The following is a 23,855-nucleotide window of genomic DNA, read 5'->3' on the forward strand; positions in this document are numbered from 1 at the left end:
GGTCACAGATGGACTGAAAATTAAATGAAAGAATGGAAGGCAAGGGATTTTCTGAATGATATGTTTATTAATATGATTTTTTTTAAACCTATAGCTTCCATGCTTTCAATAGAGATAAAGTGGTCTAGTGTTATAGTTGTCTTCATTTCATCTGAAAGGTCTCAAATTGTATCATCTTCCGACCTCAAATTCTGGAAACTTCTTCAGTCCCTTATAACAGGATTAAACTGAGCTCACTTCTTTTGTTTTTCTATAATTTGTGTAATATAATATTTTGTGAAGAGATTTTCGACTTTATGTAGGAGTCAACTTATAATTATCCCTATAAAACATTTTTCATATATCAAAAACAGATTTAAGTATCTATTTTTGTTTAATTGAATAAGGTACTTAAGTCTGTTAAGCTACTACAGTTTTGTGTAATTGAGGTTAGAGATTCTTTCTTGGTGCTACTCATTGCAGTCACCAGGCCCTGATTTCTTGAAACTTCTGAAGCCTAACAAACTTTAGTAGCTTATTTTGTTCATCAAAAGTTCTTCCTGTAACCTGATTTTGATTTTTAAAACTGAATCCTGTGTGATTATCAAACAGGTATCTTCACTAAACAAAAAAAAACTTCCAAAACAGTAAATGTTTCACAATATAGAAGAACTTAGATGGTGAGCTTAGCTTAATCATGTTATACAGACTTCTGTAGTTTCAAGAGAATTGGCCCCAATACTGATTTCTACCAATGACCATTTTAATTCTATTGGTTCTTAACTTTGGTCAATTTTTCACTCAAACAAACTGGTATTTACTATGCTTTATACGAATGACGGAGTTGTTTACCTAGGTTGACCATCAAATGAAAGGGTGACTCTTAAGGTCAATGTCAGCAAATGCTTTCATACTTCCTGTAAAAGCTCTGTATCTCACTTTTATTAAATACTGATGTTTTTATCACAGAGCTATCTCCTGTGGATGAACATCGTGAAAAAGTCAAAAAGGGGGACTTGAAGGTCATGCAGAAATCTGTGTCAGCAAACGCTCTCACTCTCCTGATACACGCACCTGGTGAGTTGGACTACCATACTCATATTAATTGATAATTAATTAAATGTATAACTAGACAAAAATAACAGGAAATAAGTTCCTGTTGATGAACATATAATGTGGTTGCATAATGGTGAATAAAGGGCATAAGTAATCTCATAGAATTCTCATGACCTCCCACAATGGAAACCAGGATTGGTTTCTACCCAGGAAATGGACTGGAGCTCCTCCATCATAATTCAGCTTATAGAAAGAAGTATAAATTTTTAGTTATCAGTTTTGTAGTGTGTGTGGGTTAGAACCAGCCGCCCAGTTGGTTAGAGCACTGTGCTAGTGTTCCGGCGGTTGTGAGTTCAAGCCCTACACTGGGCGCATGTTTCCTCCCAGGTTTACTTAAGTTTTTCCTTTATTTCAGGTGACTTCAGTAACCAGCCTGCTGACTCGCCATGTTCCAGCACGAGCTCGCGAGATGGGTCCCCCTCCCGGGATATGTCACCCCTCGCAAAGACCCTTAAACCCCCTATTGTGATCAGAAAGGGGCCACGTGGGTATGGGTTTACTCTGAAGGCCATCAGAGTGTACCTTGGAGAGACGAACACATATAATTTACAGCATATTGTAACGGTATGTGACATAGTTTACTTTACCAATTGTAAGAAGGTATGATATATTAACTGAATTTATTATTTCCTTTACAACGAATAGGTTGAATATGTTCAAGATTTGTTTCATATTTTGCATGTTTTTTACTTACTCAAGATAGTTGTAATAAAAACACCAAATTAAAACCTTGAAAGACATGAAAAACATAAATACTAAATTAAAACTAAAGCAACCCAGTCAAGTTACATAGAGAATTAAAAAATGGAAACAATCTGAAAATCCACTATTAGATTTTTTTAGTACGACCCTAGTTGCTAAGGTGTAAGTAGAATCATCTCAAGTATAAAATAAATACCCATTCTTTGCAGGCTGTAGAGGACAACAGCCCGGCATTTGAGTCAGGCCTGCGCCCGGGTGATTTACTGACCCACATAAACGAGGAGCCGATACACTCACTTCTCCACACACACGTTGTACAGCTCATACTGAAGGGGAAGGGAGAGCTGAGAATAAGGGCTGTGCCCCTCGAGGGCTCCTCCATACAAACTGGTAAGTCAAATATATAGAGATTGGTTAAGAGTTGGCTGCTTTCAGTTTGATAGTGTATTTCATAACATGTTTGGTAAAAGAAAAAATAAGGTTGCTTTCTGTTTGATAGTGTATTTCATTACATGATTGGAAAAAGGAAAAAAAGGCAATCAGGAAAGCATAAGAATATGTCCTGAAGTATGAACTCAAGCATAAGCTATAATGTGCCAACCATTCAGGATAAGAGGAAGCTTAGCAATTCTGGATACAATTGAACTTCAATGAGAGTATTGTGAGAATTTGCTTCATGTTGGAATTTCTTTAAATGTACAATAATTGTTAATCTTATACATTATATCCATATCCTTAATTTCACTATTAAACTCTGTATATTATTCAACCAGGTGCTAAAAAGAGGAGTCCTGGAAAAATGGCAAGACGTTCCAAGAAAAAAGGAGGCAGAGAGAAAACTGGCGAGAAGAAGAAGAGTAGATCTCTATTTCGTCGGCTGAGCACAAAGCGTGCAGAACAGTCAGGTCATGTGGCCAGTCAACTGAGCCAATGTTCACCATTGACCCCGAGTAGTGCATATAGAGGCGGCAATAGTCCATTCAGTAAATCATGGTCGTTTGGGGACACTTCTGCTGTGACATTCAAACCAGGAATACAATCGTCTCCACTTTCAATGACATGGTCTCCAGAATCTGGTCACACCTCCTCAAACAGTAGTTCTCCAAATTCCAGTTCACCCAACTCTCCCGCAGCACAGGCCCACTCCCAGAATTACGGGCGACCGAGCACACTGACCGGCTTAAAACACAAACGAGCACAGAGTCTCAAGTCGCCTTGCCGCAGGAAATCAGTTCACAACATTCCGCTGTCACCACTTGCCCGGACCCCCTCCCCCTCCCCGATGCCCGTGTCTCCCACTCGGAGCCCCAGCCCTCTTGCCTTTACCCAAGGCCACCAAGTTGGCGCATCGCACCAGCCACAGAAAACAATTCCCGGCCATCTCCTCCAAGGTTCTGGGTCAGCTGGGATAGCAAAGCGCCCATCTTTCTCAAAACCTCGCTCAGAACAAAGTGGTTCACCGCTGTTACGTAGAGCTCTCTCCCCCGATAGACTCTTGCATCCAAACTCGGCTGAGAAGCATCGGAAATCCTCCCTGCAAGAACATAAAAGCAAGTCGCTGGATCCACCGTGAGTTAGGAGTACTCAAAGCCATCCTTTGTATATAGAACTTGTATATAATTGTATATTTATTTTAATTTATCACATCATTTGCTTTATTTACTTCGAAGTGCTCAGAATTTTTGTGTGTTGTTTTGTGTTTACATTATTTTGAATGTGTAGCTTAGTGCTTGCTTCAGAAAAGAAATATGTCTTTCAAAAATTGCTGTTACTTGACCAAGTTACAGTATGAATGAAATGGGTCTTACGAATTGTGATGAAACATATCTGCCTTTTCTCACGTAACTTTACCTGTCAGGTTTTGTTGTTAACAATGAAGAAAATATCACCTGTAGAGAGGAACGTATGGTTAATCATGACTGACAAGAAAATGGCATTACAATTCTGTTCTTGCATGTGGAAAGCAAAACGGTTTATACATAGATATTGGTTTATATCAAGTCGTCAATTGTTGCGGTCATATACATATACATTTAAAACAGAATTAATAGTGATTTTTTTCTAAGATCACTAGAAAATATCACTATCAAGAACTTCAGTATGCGTTTATATTTATAACACGTCTTAGTCAATATAGTGTTTGTTATGTTGTTAATATGTTGAATTGTATAAATAAGTTCAGTTTTTTGTTATTTTGTAATCACCCATGTTCGTAAATCACTATAGTTTGTACAAATTGTAAATAGGGCAAATAGTAAATATTGCTGTAAATATTGTTCACTGTAAATAATGTCTGAATGTCCCTTTGAAATTGTGCATTTAGTGTAAGAAAAGCCTGGTTATATGTCTTACAAGAATTGATGTTCGCAGAATATCACTTTAATTTTGTATTTGAATCTTAGACATTATATTTAACCAAGCCTTAAGTAAGGTCTTAGTATTTTTTTTAGTTTCTCATTTCTCATTTCTGGTAAAATAAAACTCCACCCTGATGTTTTTTTATCTAACAAATATTTGGGGGAAATTGGATAATTTGGAAAACACGGCATCAAAATTGAACGTACAGCAAGCTTTTGAGCTTATAAATATAAATTAAAAAAAAACATGCTGGTTATATTTCGGAATGAGAATCTAAAAAAATGAAGTCTGGCCTTCGGATGGAATATTTATTATTCAATACTAAAGGAAGATTGGTCTCTGGTTCACCACACCAGTTGGTTTTTGTTACATTATGAACGTGTCTGTGATAATTTTCAAATTACTGTGTTCACATAATTTAACTAAATGTTATCTTTTTCTGTGTATTTCTTTATAGATACTATTGAAGTTTATCACTGGATTTTTTTCTGATTATGTGCAAAATAAATATTTTATTGTTAATTGTTCATTTGATGTTTTTCTCAGTTCAGTAAGTTTAGAGAAATCATCTGTATTTACCACTGAGGATTATTTGCCTCAATACCCTTATTAGATTATGTACAAAAGAACATTTGGTGTTGAATTGCGGAATTAACAGTTTGAAATTTTCTTTTTAAGAAAGTTTATAACAGAGTTGTTAAGAACAAGATGAATTCACATATAAGCAAGAAATGTGTTCTTATAGATATAGTTAGTATAGTCTAGAACATGCTGGGAAAGAAGTTAAGTACGACTGTATGTAGATTCATGTTTGTATGTATGTACTGCTGTAATGTACATGTAGGTAGACGTGTGTATATATCACTGTTCTGTCCATGTACATGCAGAAACACATGTGTATATATCAGTGTAACATACATGCAGATACATGTGTGTATATATTGCTGTAATGTACATGTAGATACACATGTGTATATATCGCTGTAACGTACATGTAGATATACATGTGTGTATATGGGTGTAACGTACATTCAGATACAAGTGTGTATATATTGGTGTAACGTACATGTTGATACACGTGTGTATATATCTGTGTAACATACATGTAGATATGCGTGTGTGTATATCGGTGTAACGTACATGCAGACATGTAGATACACGTGTGTATATATCCGTGTAACGTACATGCAGATACATGTGTGTATATATTGCTGTAACGTACATGTAGATACACGTATGTATATATCGGTGTAACGTACATGTAGATACACGTGTGTATATATCGCTGTAACGTACATGTAGATACACCTGTAAATATATCGCTGTAACCTACATGTAGATACACAAATGTATATGTCGCTGTAACGTAAATGTAGATACACACATGTATATGTCGCTGTAACGTACATGTAGATACACATATAACGTACCTGTAGATACACACATGTATATATCGCTGTAACATACATGTAGATACACACATGTATATATCGCTGTAACATACATGTAGATACACACATGTATATATCCCTGTTATGTGCATGTAGATACACATGCATATATACTGCAGTTAGATGCATGTCATGACCTATCGCTGCTAGGTTCATGTACCCTCCTATGTGTATGTATGTAGTGCAGAGTTGTTCTTGTTTTAAGTCTATCTGTAAAATGTCAGCTTAAAATGTTCTCTTTGCATTTTCAAATTCAGATGTTGGTGTTGTTGCTGAATGTTTGTATACATGTATGTCACTTTTGCTGATGGTGAAGTTGCCGGCCTTTTGCAGTGTTAAACTTTGCTGCTCCGTACAAATTGCTTGCTATATCAAGTTTATATTTCAAGTGCTTACAATGCATTCTCAGGATAGGCATATATATGTTGTAACAATAGATATTTTTGTACTTTGTTAAATATGGGTATCATCTGTTGAATGTGAGTTGATGACCTCGAGCCATTTCCCATAAATCCATAATACATCTAAAAGAACTGAAACAAATATTGAATAATCTTTATTTTAGGTCATTAGTTTACATATAATAAGCAGATCAAGAAATCTTCCTAGGTCATTTAGTTCAAAGAAAAATCATCTTAAACTGTTTCGAAGAAAAAACATCTGAAACTTGTTCTAAGAAATAGTTTCCAACTTGTTCCAAGAAAAAAAACATATTAAAATTGTTATTAGAAAATTCATCTTAAACATCTGTCTATATTAGAGGGGATATTCTGATGAGTTTATTTGTACTAAAAAGAAACTCAGCTTTTATATCTCTCCGGTCAACCCAGTTATTTCTATTTGCTGTAAAACCAATGTTCTCTCTGGTTGTTAGTATTACAGTTCAGTTACTTTTTACATGGAGATTGAATACATGTATCATGTACGTATTCTTTATCTATGTATCACAATAACTAATTGAATAAGCTTTATGAAAAAAATACTAAACAGGATGACAATATTGTTTTCATTTTGGGGTCACCATTTTGACTGGTATAAACTACATTTCATGGCTTAGTAATCTGCGTTAATTGTGTTGTTGTTTTCTTCTTTTTTATTATTTGTCATTTTATATATTTAATAAATTCGTCGGTGGTGCTGAGCTGACAAAAATGTTGACGAGTGTTTTGTATGCACATTCTGCCTAACTCCTGTCTCATACCCTCCCAAAATGGGACCTACTACCTGTTCAGTTTTACTAACATTTTCAGAGAGTGTCTGAGCATTTAAATAGTGACACGGAGCTGTCCATTGGTTGTATTGTTCTTGAGGCTTTTGTTTGGCTTTTATTAACAAACGCACAGCTGTTGAAAAAACATAAATAAATGATGGACAATACATATATATTTTGCTTTGCAAACAACAACTTATTTAGGCTCACCTGGTACCATAAACTTGTAAATGCTTAAAAAGGACATGACACGTATGTCCTGACTAAGTTTCGTAAAGATTGGCTTTATAGTGTTTGCCGCTCGAGATAGTGACCGACACTGTTCCAATGATAATATAATACTAAAAAGACCTCGCTATTCTGGCCAAGTTGCATGAACTAATAAAATGTGGCATCTAGACTGTCCACAAAATGGTTCCATTTTTTTATGTAGATGCCTGCATTTTGACCCGACGGGCCCATAATCAGGGGCACACCGTATGATTCTACAAAGTTTGATTACTCATTGCTGTGCAAATCGTTTTTAAACAACATGAATACATACCCTGAAATCAGTATCATTTGCCGAACACCTCATGAATTGGAGATGCCACACGGAAGCAACGAGGGCGCTGGCCGTGTGCATATCAAGCAGGCGTTTGAAGCATTTCGGCTGAGCATCATTTAGATTAATATCATATACAGTCGACACTCGTTTGCTCGAAGTGCCAGGGGCCGGCGAAAATACCTCGAGCCGCCGGGAATTCGAGCCTAATGGTTATGCTTACACCCAGTTTGAGCCAATGAGGAAATCCCGCCAAACGAGTTCGAGCCAACAGTGTTCGACTGTATGCATGGATACAACACCATGGGATAAGGTGATAGTGACGTCGTCTCTTCCGTGTGAATTACTTGCTTTTCGTGAAATATTTCGCTTTTCGCAGGATCGTTTTTGCTGTTTGCCTTGCTTTCCGTTGTTTTACGTCCTTTTCGCATTGATATTCGGCGAATTCCGTCTTTTCCGGTGTCATACCCATACCAGTTTGCCTTTAGACGTTTAATCTATTGATGGAAGAGAATTTGCGTTTTGCGCGGGCATTGATTTAATGGAAGAAAACGTTGAAACTGCATAAACATTGTTATATATTTACTCTTTGCAAATCTAATCACCAAGAATATTATTTTCACAGGTTGTTTTGACATTTCGTGACGTTCGTATTCCTTATTTAGCAGTGTTTAGATGATTTGTTATCATTCGCACTCATTTTTCTTCGGACTGTTTTTCCCATTGATTCGTTTAACGGTTTCATAACATTGGTGTAGCAGGTCTAAAACTTTTCAGAAAATCAAAATACTGAGATGTTCTAAAAATGCAAATGATAAGAATTTGAACCGGATAATTGTAATCATTTTGTTTTCTTTAAATTTGCTTTACTGGATAGCAACCACTTTTTGCCCGAAAACGTTGTGCTTCACCATGTACTTGCAACTTTTGATATAAGAAAGTAATTTTGAATGAACAAAAAGTTCAAAATATTTTCACGTGCAAAGAAACCCTATAAAATAAACACAATTAGCTGTCTACAAAACATGACCTGAAAATATAATAAAGCTTATTATGGTGCCCTTTAGTATAAACAGCTTTATTCGTTAATAATGGTGCCTTTTGGAATGGACAGCTTCATTCGTTAATAAGATGGTGCCCTTTGGTGTGAACAGCTTTATTCTTAAATAAGATAGTGCCCTTTGGTGTAAACAGCTTTATTCTTTAATAAGATGGTGCCGTTTGTATATATAAAACAGCTCCATTCGTTAATAAGAGGGTACCCTTTAGTATGAACAGCTTCATTTGTTGATAAGATGGTGCCCTTTGTATATATAAACAGCTTAAATCGTTAAAAACATACTGCCCTTTGTTAATATAAACAGCTCTAATCGTTAATAACATGGTGCACTTTGGTATGGAGAGCTTCTTTCATTAATAAGACGATGTCCTTTGGTATGAACCGCTTCATCCTTTAATAAAACGGTGCCCTTTGCTATGGACAGCTCCATTCGTTAATAAGATGGGGCCCTTTGGTATATACAGCTTCATCCATTAATAAAATGGTGCCCTTTGGAAGAACAGCTTCATTCGTTGATAAGATGGTGCTCTTTGAAATGAATGGCTCCTTTCGTTAATAAGATGGTGCCCTTTGGTATGGACAGTTTCTTTCGTTAATAATATGGTGCCCTTTGGTATTGACAGCTTCATTCGTTAATAAGATGGTGCCCTCTGGAACGAATGGCTCCATTCGTTTATAAGATTGTGCCCCTTTGTATGGATAGCTCCATTCGTTAATAAGATGGTGCCCTTTGGTATGGACAGCTCCATTCGTTAATAAGATGGTGCCATTTGCTATGGACAGCTCCATTCGTCTAAGATGGTGCCCTTTAGTATGGACAGCTTCATTCGTTAATAAGATGGTGCCCATTTGTATGAACAGCTCCATTCGTTGATAAGATGGGGCCCTTTAGATGGACAGCTTCATTCGTTAATAAGATGATGCCCTTTGGTATGAACAGCTTCATTCGTTAATAAGACGGTGCCCTTTGATATGAACAGCTTCATACGTTAATAAGATGGTGCCCTTTAGTATGGACAGCTTCATTCTTTAATAAGATGGTGCCCTTTGGTATGGACAGCTTCATTCATAAAGTAGATTGTGCCCTTTGGTATGGACATCTTCATTCGTTAATAAGATGGTGCCCTTTAGTATGGACAGCTTCATACGTTAATAAGATGGTGCCCTTTGGTATGGACATCTTCATTCGTTAATAAGATGGTGCCCTTTGGTATCAACAGCTTCATTCGTTAATAAGATAGTGCCCTTTGATATGAACAGCTTCATACGTTAATAAGATGGTGCCCTTTGGTATGGACATCTTCATTCGTTGATAAGATTGTGCCCTTTGGTATGGACAGCTTCATTCGTTAATAAGATGGTGCCCTTTGGTATGGACATCTTTATTCGTTGATAAGATAGTGTCCTTTGGTATGGACAGCTTCATTAATTAATAAGATGGTGCCCTTTGGTATGGACATCTTCATTCGTTGATAAGATGGTGCCCTTTGGTATGGACAGCTTCATACGTTAATAAGATAGTGCCCTTTGGTATGGACATCTTCATTCGTTAATAAGATGGTGCCCTTTGGTATGGACAGCTTCATACGTTAATAAGATGGTGCCCTTTGGTATGGACAGCTTCATTCGTTGATAAGATAGTGCCCTTTGGTATGGACAGCTCCATTCGTTAATAAGATAGTGCCCTTTAGTATGGACATCTTCATTCGTTGATAAGATAGTGCCCTTTGGTATGGACAGCTTCATCAATTAATAAGATGGTGCCCTTTGGTATGGACATCTTCATTCGTTGATAAGATAGTGCCCTTTGGTATGGACAGCTTCATTCGTTGATAAGATAGTGCCCTTTGGTATGGACATCTTCATTCGTTAATAAGACGGTGCCCTTTGGTATGGACATCTTCATTCGTTGATAAGATAGTGCCCTTTGGTATGGACAGCTTCATCAATTAATAAGATTGTGCCCTTTGGTATGGACATCTTCATTCGTTGATAAGATAGTGCCCTTTGGTATGGACAGCTTCATTCGTTAATAAGATGGTGCCCTTTGGTATGGACACCTTCATACGTTAATAAGATAGTGCCCTTTGGTATGGACAGCTTCATGAATTAATAAGATTGTGCCCTTTGGTATGGACATCTTCATTCGTTGATAAGATTGTGCCCTTTGGTATGGACAGCTTCATTCGTTAATAAGATGGTGCCCTTTGGTATGGACATCTTCATTCGTTGATAAGATAGTGCCCTTTGGTATGGACAGCTTCATTAATTAATAAGATGGTGCCCTTTGGTATGGACATCTTCATTCGTTGATAAGATGGTGCCCTTTGGTATGGACATCTTCATTCGTTAATAAGATAGTGCCCTTTGGTATGGACAGCTTCATTCGTTAATAAGACGGTGTCCTTTGGTATGGACAGCTTCATTCGTTAATAAGACGGTGTCCTTTGGTATGAACAGCTCCATTCGTTAATAAGACGGTGTCCTTTGGTATGAACAGCTCCATTCGTTAATAAGACGGTGTCCTTTGGTATGAACAGCTCCATTCGTTAATAAGACGGTGTCCTTTGGTATGAACAGCTCCATTCGTTAATAAGATGGTGCCCTTTGGTATGAACAGCTCCATTCGTTAATAAGATGATGCCCTTTGGTATGGACAGCTTCATCAATTAATAAGATGGTGCCCTTTGGTATGAACAGCTTCATAAATTAATAAAATGGTGTCCTTTGGTATGGACAGCTTCATCAATTAATAAGATGGTGCCCTTTGGTATGAACAGCTTCATCAATTAATAAGATGGTGCCCTTTGGTGTGAACAGCTTCATCAATTAATAAGATGGTGCCCTTTGGTATGAACAGCTTCATTCGTTAATGAGATGATGCTCTTTTGGTATGAACAGCTCCATTCGTTAATAAGACGGTGCCCTTTGGTATGAACACCTTCATTCAAACTACCATTTTAGCGACATTTTCTTTTATTTACGTCTGATCGCGAGAAGTAACAAATCGAATAAATCCAATCTGATAACGATGTTGATCTTATGTATTCTAAAATTTGACGTTGTGACGTCCCGGATAAGGCAAACAATGTGTCCAATGTTTACTATCAGACCTAATGTTTTGTGTGGGTTTGTGTTAACGGACTGATTTAAACTCCCATACGAATACTGATATTTGTATTGGTTTCAATTAGAAGCTGATTTCATTTTTTTTTATAAAACATACCTTCCATTTCTGAAAAATGCGAAGTGGACAGCGCATTCGCTTCTCACCTAGGCGACCCGGGTTCGGTTCCCGGCTTGGGCGCATGTGAGTTTGGTTTGTGGTCACCAAGCCGGACAAGTGGGTTTTCTCCGGGTTCTCGGTTTTCCCCCACAACACACAAAACCACACACTCGCGTAAAATCGTGCCAACGAGAGTGATTAATGTAATGTTGTTATGACTTGTTTCACAATCGTTGTAAAATAAATATGTTTAAACTAAGAAAAAAAACGGCGGGAGCAGTCCTTTCGATAAAGAGTGGTCACATTCGTTTGTGACGTCACATTTGGGCAGGTGGTACGTAGTCCAGTACGTTTTATGCACCAGTCAATTGTACGGCCCCCACAGGTCCGGGGTGTACCGGGGATAACCGGGGAAAAAGGCGGTGTTTTCACCTTCCAGATGGCCCCGCAGTGCCGGGTGAATGCGGTGGTTTTGTCTTCGCGCCAAAAATAGCGGAGAATAGTCCATTGGGTTCGGGGGTGTTTAGCGGGGATTTAACCAGCAGTTCGTCCCCGCAGGGCGGGGATTTTACCCGGGCTTGGCTGGACCAAAAGTCAAAGTCCCCGCTATTCCCCGGACCTGGGGGAGCCGTGGTTACAATTGACTGATGCGTTATTTCGACAATATGAATACTTTTTGGTAGAGGAGCCGTGGTCTAGTGGTAAGACACTTAAAGGTCTGTCCAGGGAAGAAGGTTCAATCGTTTTAGTCAGCACCAACTCATAAACACCGTCTTCCACGTTGGATGGAAAACGGGGGTCCCATGTGCCAGTGCTATACACTTATGCACATTAAAAATATAAAGGGATTCGCTCATATTTCTGGACCAGAAATTATTGTTCCCAGTTATGGATCTGAAAACACTTATTTGTAAAAAAAATACTCTTTGATACCGAAATTGCAGAAAAAATATACAATTACAGCATAAACAAATATGTTTGTAGATGGGAGCGAGCCCAAGCCGGTTCAGTACAGAAAGATATAGAACATTGACGCCTTCACCACTCGGCCACAAGGACTTATACAGTATAAATATATTTACCTTTAAAAATACATTGGAAGCGTCACGTAAAACCCATCACGCTACAATACTTTGCTGAATTGTATTACTAGCAGTATTCAAAATGGTGGTCTTCAAAGACAATATTTGAGCGAATATCAACATTTGATGATGGGCTCCACCTTAGTTTTGACACTCCTAATGGTCCGCCATTCTTAATAAAAAAAATATCGTAAAAAGTGCATTTTATGCACCAGTCAATTGTAACCAAGCCCCCCCCCCCAGGTCCGGGGAAGAGCGGGGTTACCTGAAAGGTAAAAACACGGCCCATTTCCCCGGCTATACTGTCTGTGTAGATATGAGAAATAGATTAAATGTAATTGAATTTATTAAAACTGCAAACAATAGAGCTCATTTTATTTGCATTCCATATATTCACAAGTCTTGGAGCCGTATTCCTAAAGCTTCTTATTGAAACAGTTCAAGTTAAAACTCATTCAGGTGCTTTATGAATACGGCTCAAGTGGCCTTTAATTTAACCAAGCACTAAGATAGGGGCAATCAGACAGTACACTGGCAAAGTGCAAACAATAAATTGACAAGACCAGAGAATGTCGTTTTAATGCTTGTAGGTGATTGGCAACAAGCGACTGTTTAAAAATAATAAAATAAGTGAAACAGCGTTTATACGAAATTCAAAATAGTCTCAGCATAGACTGCGACTGAGACTGAGTCTGAGTTTGAGTCTATAAAAAATGTTCGTGAATACAGCCCCAGGGAATGTCGCTTTAATGCTTGTAGGTGATTGGCAACAAGCGACTGTTTAATTTACAAACGAACGTTAATGGTGCCAGTCAAATCTACTCTGTGCCAATAATAATAATAATGATAATAATAATAATAATAATAATAATAATAATAATAATAATAAATTATTATTATAATAATAATAATAATAAAAATAAAACAATTGAAACTGCGTTTATATGTTAATTAAAAAAAGGTAAATTTGAAAGAAAATTTAACCAGGATCCTGTTTAACCTTAAATTCAACCAAGATCCTGTTTAATGCCATAAAAAAAACACACAAACAACCTTGTTGAGAGACAAATTACGCTTACAGCCTCACATCGCATTATCAACCGATATGCACTTACAGCTGAGTATTTACGTTGTTGATAAGATAAAGTATGTGGCTTAAAGGGACTAGACACCAGATGGTCACAAAATCGGCAAGTATTCCCCAAAAAACAAGCATAGAATTGTCATTTCGAGATAGACTGAGGCCGATAATTCATCATTTTACATGATTAAAAAATAGTTTGTCGCTGTCTCAGCTGAGTTTACCCGTTTAAAAACAGCGTATAATGGTTTCCCAGTTGCTAGTGTGTATATTTAGCATTTGAAAGTCGTGTGATTAGTACAGATATTTATAGACATATACCGACTCTATTTTTAAATTGACTGGTATTAACGTGGTAGACAAACCCATTTAATTTTGAATTGGAAAAATACACAAAACCTGCGAAAGATACATTTGTTGTTATATGTGTGATACACCAGCAAGTTAGATTCAATACGTTGCACACAACGATACCAATTTTATGTTAGTTTTTGACAATTTTCTTTTTCTCTTTCAATTGTATCATCCAGTGTCTAGTCCCTTTAAACCCATTCTCTTACATCTATCATTGTCCAACCTCTGATGGATTAGAATAATAAAACCAGACCTCTCTTATTATTGCTTAATCTTGTTATCATGACCTATATTACGTTTTTACAAACAAACAACATGTGATAAAAAGATCCGGGAATCGGTTGGCGATTTTGCAATTACTTTGTATATAAGAACGAATGTAACTGGAAATTAGCTAATTTCAAAAACATACAACATGAGGAGGTGTATCATACTTTTGTTAATCGTGTGCCTTGTTGGTAAGTTGAAACTGATTTTAAGTTTGAAATACAATAAGGATTATAAGTCTTAATGTATACTCATGCATTTTGAACTTGGTTATATTTTTCTCATACAAATCGTCAAATATGATCTCATTACGAAACATGCATGAAAGAAATTCATGATAACGAGTTATCTAAACTAAGATACAATAATCTTATTTTTTCAAATATATTTATTGGCTCAGCTTTGCATCTTGATTTTTCTTAATTAATATGAAATAAAGCAAGACTTAGGAGTTGAATGGATTAAATTGAATGGTATACATATGCTTAACTTATGAATGTGTGTATTTATCAATTAGCGATAGTATTGGTATATAGATTGCTGATGATAAGTCAAGTGGTTATATATACTAGTTATTGACGGCGAAATCATCAAAATAAAGTAAGTATGTCTATAATGTTTTTTTTATAACAAATGTATTGTTACCAAAAAACTTTCTTCACCATTTTACCCATAAAAATGGACGAAGAAAAATGTGATAAAACTAACTTTCTGGAAACATTCTTCAAGCAGTCAGATCCGCTGTTGTGGAGGAAAATAGTGTAGACGTCGAAGACCTACGCATTTTTTTAATTAATGGGGCTGTACTCCGTATGATAAAATAGCGAAAAAAAAGAAAATTGTCGAAAACTGACATAAACTTCGATGGGTACAATGCATTGGAACTTACTAACTGAAGTACCACATAGTTTACAATTTATTTAAGTTAAGCAGTTATTTCGTATTCGTCCATTAAAAAAGATTACTGGGTATGTCTACCATGTAGAATTTATTCCTTATGCGTGATTGGCTAGTCGGTGTTATCACGTGATATTACCGATGGGGGTGTATACCTTAATTATGTCACCCAATTAGAGTAAGCCGTCGTAGCTCAGTGGATACGACGCTAGACTGCAATTTTGGCGACACTGGTTCGAACCCGGTACTTTTTTACAATTATGATATCAAAGCGTAACACATTCTATTAGATAATTGTCCTGAGATTCGTTACAGAAAAAAAACATTTTTGGTGCCAGTCCCTTTGCAAACAAAGGTTACAATAAGACAGATTTCGCTGGCGAGGGGGTATTGAAAGCGAGATAAATGGTCCTATTATATTATCGTTATTTTATATAATTGGTCGAGAGATTGCCACGTGACAACGCAAAGCAAGTAAAATATATCAATGTACTCATGGTTCGTTGGTTCCCTGGGTATGGCTGAAAGGAGCCTAGTCTAAAATAATAGACAGGATTCTTCAAAAATCGTAAAATATCCGTCAACGTACAATAATTTGGACTAAAAGGAGCCATGTTCTCTTTCCTTGGCATTTTCTTCCAGTGTGTTCAACAGCTGGGCCGTTTGTGGGAAGTATATTTGCGGATAATTTCATGTGTTATGTGTAGAGAATAGCTTAGCCTAAGGCTTAGGTATTGATTTATTTCTCCATAAAGTTATGTTTCTCTTTGATTAACACACTCGTGTGATGATGAATACGTGCGTATGCAGCCGGAACATGGGGTTTAATTATACTTTAGGAAAGGATTGCAGTCGCCATGATATCTTGCAAAACCTTTTCCTCATGTAGTATCTTACTTTCAGCGTCGTCAAGCGCAGGTTTTGGCGGCACAGCCGACGAAGGGGAGATTTGTGGAGGATTTGCCGCAGTCAGATGTAGAAGTGGGCTGACGTGTGTTTATTCAATGGGGACAGCTGGAATTTGTCGGAGACGAAGTTGGCCGTGGAGTATGTAGAGTGAATAGGTCAGTACAACGGTTCCACTGAATTCTATCACATTTTAAAGTTATTATAATTGACAAGTCTGTTAACTGTAAATCATAAATTCCATCCTTAATTACTACTTTCCACTTGAACTGTTTGACTGCATATATTGGCTGGAATGTCGGTAGTAGTGGGTGGTAGTAGTGGGTGGTATACATAGTAGTTTTGATAGTAGTAGTTGTATATAGTTGTTTTGGTGAAGTAGTAGTAGTAGTAGTAGTGGTAGTGGTAGTGGTATTAGTAGTGGTAGTTGTAGTGGTAGTGGTAGTGTTAGTGGTGGTAGTAGTAGTAGTGGTAGTGGTAGTAGTGGTAGTGGTAGTGGTAGTGGTAGTGGTAGTGGTAGTGGTAGTAGTGATAGTAGTAGTGGTAGTAGTAGTGATAGTAGTAGTGGTAATAGTAGTGATAGTAGTAGTATTAGTAGTGGTAGTAGTAGTGGTAGTAGTAGTGGTAGTAGTAGTGGTAGAAGTAGTGGTAGTAGTAGTGGTAGTAGTAGTAGTGGTAGTAGTAGTGGTGGTAGTAGTAGTAGTAGTAGTAGTAGTAGTAGTAGTAGTAGTAGTAGTAGTAGTGGTAGTGGTAGTGGTAGTGGTAGTAGTAGAGGTAGTAGTGGTAGTAGTGGTAGTGGTAGTAGTGGTAGTGGTGATGGTGGTGGTAGCGGTAGTGGTAGTGGTGGTAGTGGTAGTGGTGGTAGTTGTAGTAGTAGTGGTAGTGGAAGTGGTGGTAGTTGTAGTAGTAGTGGTAGTAGTAGTAGTGATAGTAGAAGTGGTAGTAGTAGTGGTAGTAGAAGTGGTGGTAGTTGTAGTAGTAGTGGTGGTAGTAGTAGTGATAGTAGAAGTGGTAGTAGTAGTGGTAGTAGTAGTGGTAGTAGTAGAAGTGGAAGTAGTAGTTGTAGTATTTGTGGTATAGTAGTAGATGTAATAGTAGTAGTGGTGGTAGTGGTAGTGGTGGTAGTAGTTGTGGTAGTGGTAGTGGTAGTGCTAGTGAAAGTGGTGGTGGAATTAGTGGTAGATGTGGTGGTAGTGAAAGTGGTGGTAGTTGTAGTGGTAGTGGTGGTGGTAGCGGAAGTAGTGGTAGTGGTAGTGATAGTGGTGGTGGAAGCGGAAGTAGTGGTAGGGGAATAGGTGGTAGTGGTAGTGATAGTGGAAGTAGTGGTAGCAGTAGCAGCAGCAGCAGCAGTAGTAGTAGTAGTAGTAATAGTAGTAGCGGCATTAGCAGCAGCAGTAGTAGTAGTAGCGGCACTAGCATCAGTAGTAGAAGTAGCAACAGCAGCAACAGTTGTAGTAGTAGTATTTACTCAATACAGTATTTTATTTATTGTTTCAGGTTCATTGGCGACAGATGCCTTGTACCCCTCACCACATTGTGTGATACGTTTCCTAAATTGAGTGTACTAAAATATTAATTTATTTTAATAAATATTTTCTTATCGATAAAAGTGTGTTGCATTGTCCTTACAAACGTTTATTGATGTTTAAAATTATAAAGAATAATCTTGCACAGATTCAACATAATGTTAATGTAAACAGTCAAATTTCGCTATGTCGATCTCTGATATCTCGATTTTCCGGTTTTGACGAAAAAAAATCCGGTCCGAATTTATTCCTTCTGTTTCTATAAAAGAAAACAATTCCGCATAGACATAGAAAAGGTTTTGAATTGCACCATGAGCTACACGTACATGTAGAATATACAAAAAAAAAATGTTAAGTGAAATGTTTCATATTTCCATGGTTTAATATAAAACAATTTAGTATCATTATGTGGTGTATGAGACTAAGTAATATTGACAGAATGAATAGCTTGACAGTGTTATTTTAAATGCATCATTTACTAAAGGAAAACCTCAAATTACAATTAAATAGTAATGGTTACGAGGTACATATGTATTATGAACTTATTAACAGTAATCACAAAGCAGAAAAGGAATAGATCAATACATAGAACAATTCGTGATACATAATGACGATAGGAAAAAGCCAAGGGTTAGAATTGTACCATTAGCAGCATCAAGTAAAAATATTCGATAATTATCTATAATGTGCAAAAAATACTAAGATTTTGTAAGTGAGACTTATTGTTGGTACAATAAGGTTCTAATTTTAAAGCTTAATCCAACATACAGACTTGGTATTGATATGAATGGCATTAAATTATTTTCCCATCGGTAGGAGAGCCTGTGACTGCTGTTGTAAAACATTATACCTTTTTACCATTGTTATGCAATATATCAGGATTTTGCCCAAAGGCCAATCTCATAAAATAAAATCCCCAATGGTTCCTTCATGTTTTTACATTAAGTGTACAGGGTGATTAAAAGTAGTGAACGCCATAATTTTATGGTTTTTGAGAATAGATTTTTAAATTAACTTCATTTAATCTCATCTGGGACCAATATTACTCCTAGATCACATGCTTTCTTGCAGTCCCTTCTTTTTCTACTTATCCCTACTTTTTTGTTCGGCTCCTATTTACGCTTTTTTTTCTTGAAAAGGACCTACTATCCCTACCGATTAAAAAAAAACAATGGTGCATTCAGGGCGTTCTTCTGTGCATTATTTAGTACTGGAAATGGTCAGTGTTAGGATCATCACAACATTTAGTCAAGTGCGCATATTGCAACTCTGGCTGAAATGTTTGGTTTTTGTCAGGATCATGAGGATTCAGCCGCGAATTCGGGTATAAGCAGCTACGTCCCTGGAAATGGTAAAATCGACCTCATCCCGGAGATGCTGCGTAGCGCGGGGGGTTAGAGCCTCGCTCAAGAAATGCTGCATCGCGATGAGTTGAAGTAGACCATATCTTGGAGATAATGTGTTGCGCATGGTGATTGAAGTCAACATCGTCTGGAAATTACTTCGTAATGTGGTGATTGAAGCCGACCTCGTTTTGGAAAAGCTACGAGTGTTATGAGGAAGACTCAGCGAGAGGCCAGCAGTGACCTGACAACAAAATATATTGTTTATGTTTTAATTCGTAAAGGATCCTGTTTAACCTTAAATTCAACCAAGATCCCGTTTAATGCCATAAAAAAATACACAAACAACCTTGTTGAGAGACAAATTACGCTTACAACCTCACATCGCATTATCAACCGATATGCACTAACAGCTGAGTATTAACGTTGTTGATAAGATAAAGTATGTGGCTTAAAGGGACTAGACACCAGATGGTCACAAAATCGGCAAGTATTCCCCCAAAACAAGCATAGAATTGTCATTTCGAGATAGACTGAGGCCGATAATACATCACTTTACATGATTAAAAAATAGTTTGTCGCTGTCTCTTTACCTGTTTAAAAACAGCGTATAATGGTTTCCCAGTTGCTAGTGTGTATATTAAGCATTTGAAAGTCGTGTGATTAGTACAGATATTTATAGATCTATACCGACTCTATTTTTAACTTGACTGGTATTAACGTGGTAGACAAACCCAGTAAATTTTGAATTGGAAAAATACACAAAACCTGCGAAAGATACATGTGTTGTTATATGTGTGATACACCAGCAAGTTAGATTCAATACGTTGCACACAACGATACCAATTTTATGTTAGTTTTTGACAATTTTCTTTTTCTCTTTCAATTGTATCATCCAGTGTCTAGTCCCTTTAAACCCATTCTCTTACATCTATCATTGTCCAACCTCTGATGGATTAGAATAATAAAACCAGACCTCTCTTATTATTGCTTAATCTTGTTATCATGACCTATATTACGTTTTTACAAACAAACAACATGTGATAAAAAGATCCGGGAATCGGTTGGCGATTTCGCAATTACTTTGTATATAAGAACGAATGTAACTGGAAATTAGCTAATTTCAAAAACATACAACATGAGGAGGTGTATCATACTTTTGTTAATCGTGTGCCTTGTTGGTAAGTTGAAACTGATTTTAAATTTGAAATACAATAAGGATTATAAGTCTTAATGTATACTCATGCATTTTGAACTTGGTTATATTTTTCTCATTCAAATCGTCAAATATGATCTCATTACGAAACATGCATGAAAGAAATTCATGATAACGAGTTATCTAAACTAAGATACAATAATCTTATTTTTTCAAATATATTTATTGGCTCAGCATTGCATCTTGATTTTTCTTAATTAATATGAAATAAAGCAAGACTTAGGAGTTGAATGGATTAAATTGAATGGTATACATATGCTTAACTTATGAATGTGTGTATTTATCAATTAGCGATAGTATTAGTATATAAATTGCTGATGATAAGTCAAGTGGTTATATATACTAGTTATTGACGGCGAAATCTTCAAAATAAAGTTAGTATGTCTATAATGTTTTTTTATAACAAATGTATTGTTACCAAAAAACTTCCTTCACCATTTTACCCATAAAAATGGACGAAGAAAAATGTGAAAAAAACTAACTTTCTGGAAACATTCTTCAAGCAGTCAGATCCGCTTTTGTGGGGGAAAATAGTGTAGACGACGAAGACCTACGCATTTTTTAATTAAAGGGGCTGTACTCCGTATGATAAAATAGCGAGAAAAATAAAAGAAAATTGTCAAAAACTGACATAAACTTGACATCGATGTGTACAATGCATTGGAACTTACTAACTGAAGTACCACATAGTTTACAATTTATTTAAGTTAAGCAGTTATTTCGTATTCGTCCATTAAAAAAGATTACTGGGTATGTCTACCAGGTAGAATTTATTCCTTATGCGTGATTGGCTAGTCGGTGTTATCACGTGATATTACCGATGGAGGTGTATACCTTAATTATGTCACCCAATTAGAGTAAGCCGTCGTAGCTTAGTGGATACGACGCTAGACTGCAATTTTGGCGACACTGGTTCGAACCCGGTACTTTTTTACAATTATGATATCAAAGCGTAACACATTCTATTAGATAATTGTCCTGAGATTCGTTACAGAAAAAAACATTTTTGGTGCCAGTCCCTTTGCAAACAAAGGTTACAATAAGACAGATTTCGCTGGCGAGGAGGTATTGAAAGCGAGATAAATGGTCCTATTATATTATCGTTATTTTATATAATTGGTCGAGAGATTGCCACGTGACAACGCAAAGCAAGTAAAATATATCAATGGACTCATGGTTCGTTGGTTCCCTGGGTATGGCTGAAAGGAGCCTAGTCTAAAATAATAGACAGGATTCTTCAAAAATCGTAAAATATCCGTCAACGTACAAAAATTTGGACTAAAAGGAGCCATGTTCTCTTTCCTTGGCATTTTCTTCCAGTGTGTTCAACAGCTGGGCCGTTTGTGGGAAGTATATTTGCGGATAATTTCATGTGTTATGTGTAGAGAATAGCTTAGCCTAAGGCTTAGGTATTGTTTTATTTCTCCATAAAGTTATGTTTCTCTTTGATTAACACACTCGTGTGATGATGAATACGTGTGTATGCAGCCGGAACATGGGGTTTAATTATACTTTAGGAAAGGATTTCAGTCGCCATGATATAAGCCATGGCAAAACCTGTTCCTCATGTAGTATCTTACTTTCAGCGTCGTCAAGCGCAGGTTTTGGCGGCACAGCCGACGAAGGGGAGATTTGTGGAGGATTTGCCGCAGTCAGATGTAGAAGTGGGCTGACGTGTGTTTATTCAATGGGGACAGCTGGAATTTGTCGGAGACGAAGTTGGCCGTGGAGTATGTAGAGTGAATAGGTCAGTACAACGGTTCCACTGAATTCTATCACATTTTTAAGTTATTATAATTGACAAGTCTGTTAACTGTAAATCATAAATTTCATCCTTAATTACTACTTTCCACTTGAACTGTTTGACTGCATATATTGGCTGGAATGTCGGTAGTAGTGGGTGGTAGTAGTGGGTGGTATACGTAGTAGTTTTGATAGAAGTAGTTGTATATAGTTGTTTTGGTGAAGTAGTAGTAGTAGTAGTGGTAGTGGTAGTGGTAGTAGTAGTGGTAGTTGTAGTGGTAGTGGTAGTGGTAGTGGTAGTGGTGGTAGTAGTAGTAGTGGTAGTGGTAGTAGTAGTAGTGGTAGTGGTAGAAGTAGAAGTGGTAGTAGTGGTAGTAGTAGTGATAGTAGTAGTGGTAGTAGTAGTGGTAGTAGTAGTATTAGTAGTGGTAGTAGTAGTGGTAGTAGTAGTGGTAGTAGTAGTTGTAGAAGTAGTGGTAGTAGTAGTGGTAGTAGTAGTAGTGGTAGTAGTAGTGGTAGTAGTAGTAGAAGTAGTAGTAGCAACAGTGGTAGTAGTAGTAGTAGTAGTAGTAGTAGTAGTAGTAGTAGTAGTAGTAGTAGTAGTAGTGGTAGTGGTAGTGGTGGTGGTAGTAGAGGTAGTAGTGTTTGTAGTGGTAGTGGTTTTGGTAGTAGTGGTAGTGGTGATGGTGGTGGTAGCGGTAGTGGTAGTGGTAGTGGTGGTAGTGGTAGTGGTAGTGGTAGTGGTAGTGGTGGTAGTTGTAGTAGTAGTGGTAGTAGTAGTGGTAGTGGAAGTGGTGGTAGTTGTAGTAGTAGTGGTAGTAGTAGTAGTGATAGTAGAAGTGGTAGTAGTAGTGGTAGTAGTAGTGGTAGTAGAAGTAGTGGTAGTAGTAGTTGTAGTATTTGTGGTATAGTAGAAGATGTAGTAGTAGTAGTGGTGGTAGTGGTAGTATTTGTGGTAGTGGTAGTGCTTGTGGAAGTGGTGGTGTAATTAGTGGTAGATGTGGTGGTAGTGTAAGTGGTGGTAGTTGTAGTGGTAGTGGTGGTGGTAGCGGAAGTAGTGGTAGTGGTAGTGATAGTGGTGGTGGAAGCGGAAGTAGTGGTAGGGGAATAGGTGGTAGTGGTAGTGATAGTGGAAGTAGTGGTAGCAGTAGCAGCAGCAACAGTAGTAGTAGTAGTAGTAGTAGTAGTAGTAGTAGTAGTAGTAGTAGTAGTAGTAGTAGTAGTAGTAGCGGCATTAGCAGCAGCAGTAGTAGTAGTAGCGGCATTAGCATCAGTAGTAGAAGTAGCAACAGCAGCAACAGTTGTAGTAGTAGTATTTACTCAATACAGTATTTTATTTATTGTTTCAGGTTCATTGGCGACAGATGCCTTGTACCCCTCACCACATTGTGTGATACGTTTCCTAAATTGAGTGTACTAAAATATTGATTTATTTTAATAAATATTTTCTTATCGATAAAAGTGTGTTGCATTGTCCTTACAAACGTTTATTGATGTTTAAAATTATAAAGAATAATCTTGCACAGATTCAAGATAATGTGAATGTAAACAGTCAAATTTCGCTATGTCGATCTCTGATATCTCGATTTTCCGGTTTTGACGGAAAAAAATTCTGGTCCGAATTTATTCCTTCTGTTTCTATAAAAGAAAACAATTCCGTTTAGACATAGAAAAGGTTTTGAATTGCACCATGAGCTACACGTACATGTAGAATATACAAAAAAAATGTTAAGTGAAATGTTTCATATTTCCATTGTTTAATATAAAACAATTTAGTATCATTATGTGTTGTAT

At 37.0% G+C, this 23,855-nt stretch overlaps 1 protein-coding gene and 2 long non-coding RNA genes across 11 annotated transcripts in view; all 3 read left to right on the forward strand.

The window, feature by feature from the left end:
• Window positions 1-6,762, forward strand: part of LOC128213149 (microtubule-associated serine/threonine-protein kinase 3-like) — a 115,679-nt gene extending 108,917 nt beyond the window's left edge. For all 9 annotated transcript variants that reach the window (XM_052918690.1, XM_052918692.1, XM_052918691.1 and 6 more), the window contains 4 exons: window positions 949-1,056; window positions 1,451-1,659; window positions 2,007-2,187; window positions 2,571-6,762. In XM_052918690.1, coding sequence (XP_052774650.1) covers window positions 949-1,056; window positions 1,451-1,659; window positions 2,007-2,187; window positions 2,571-3,370 — 1,298 coding nt within the window. In that variant the 3' untranslated portion in view covers window positions 3,371-6,762. The remainder of the gene's footprint in view (window positions 1-948; window positions 1,057-1,450; window positions 1,660-2,006; window positions 2,188-2,570) is intronic.
• Window positions 6,763-14,464: 7,702 nt separating this feature from the next.
• LOC128212844 (uncharacterized) lies at window positions 14,465-17,861 on the forward strand. The gene is made up of 3 exons (XR_008257625.1): window positions 14,465-14,621; window positions 16,231-16,391; window positions 17,731-17,861. It is a non-coding gene; the product is annotated as an uncharacterized LOC128212844 (long non-coding RNA).
• Window positions 17,862-20,129: 2,268 nt separating this feature from the next.
• LOC128212829 (uncharacterized) lies at window positions 20,130-23,522 on the forward strand. Its single transcript, XR_008257620.1, has 3 exons — window positions 20,130-20,283; window positions 21,905-22,065; window positions 23,411-23,522. It is a non-coding gene; the product is annotated as an uncharacterized LOC128212829 (long non-coding RNA).
• The last annotated feature ends 333 nt before the right edge of the window (window positions 23,523-23,855 follow it).

The sequence above is a fragment of the Mya arenaria genome, chromosome 13 (genome assembly GCF_026914265.1).
Source record: "Mya arenaria isolate MELC-2E11 chromosome 13, ASM2691426v1".
In the NCBI taxonomy this organism is placed as follows: Eukaryota; Metazoa; Mollusca; class Bivalvia; order Myida; family Myidae; genus Mya; species Mya arenaria.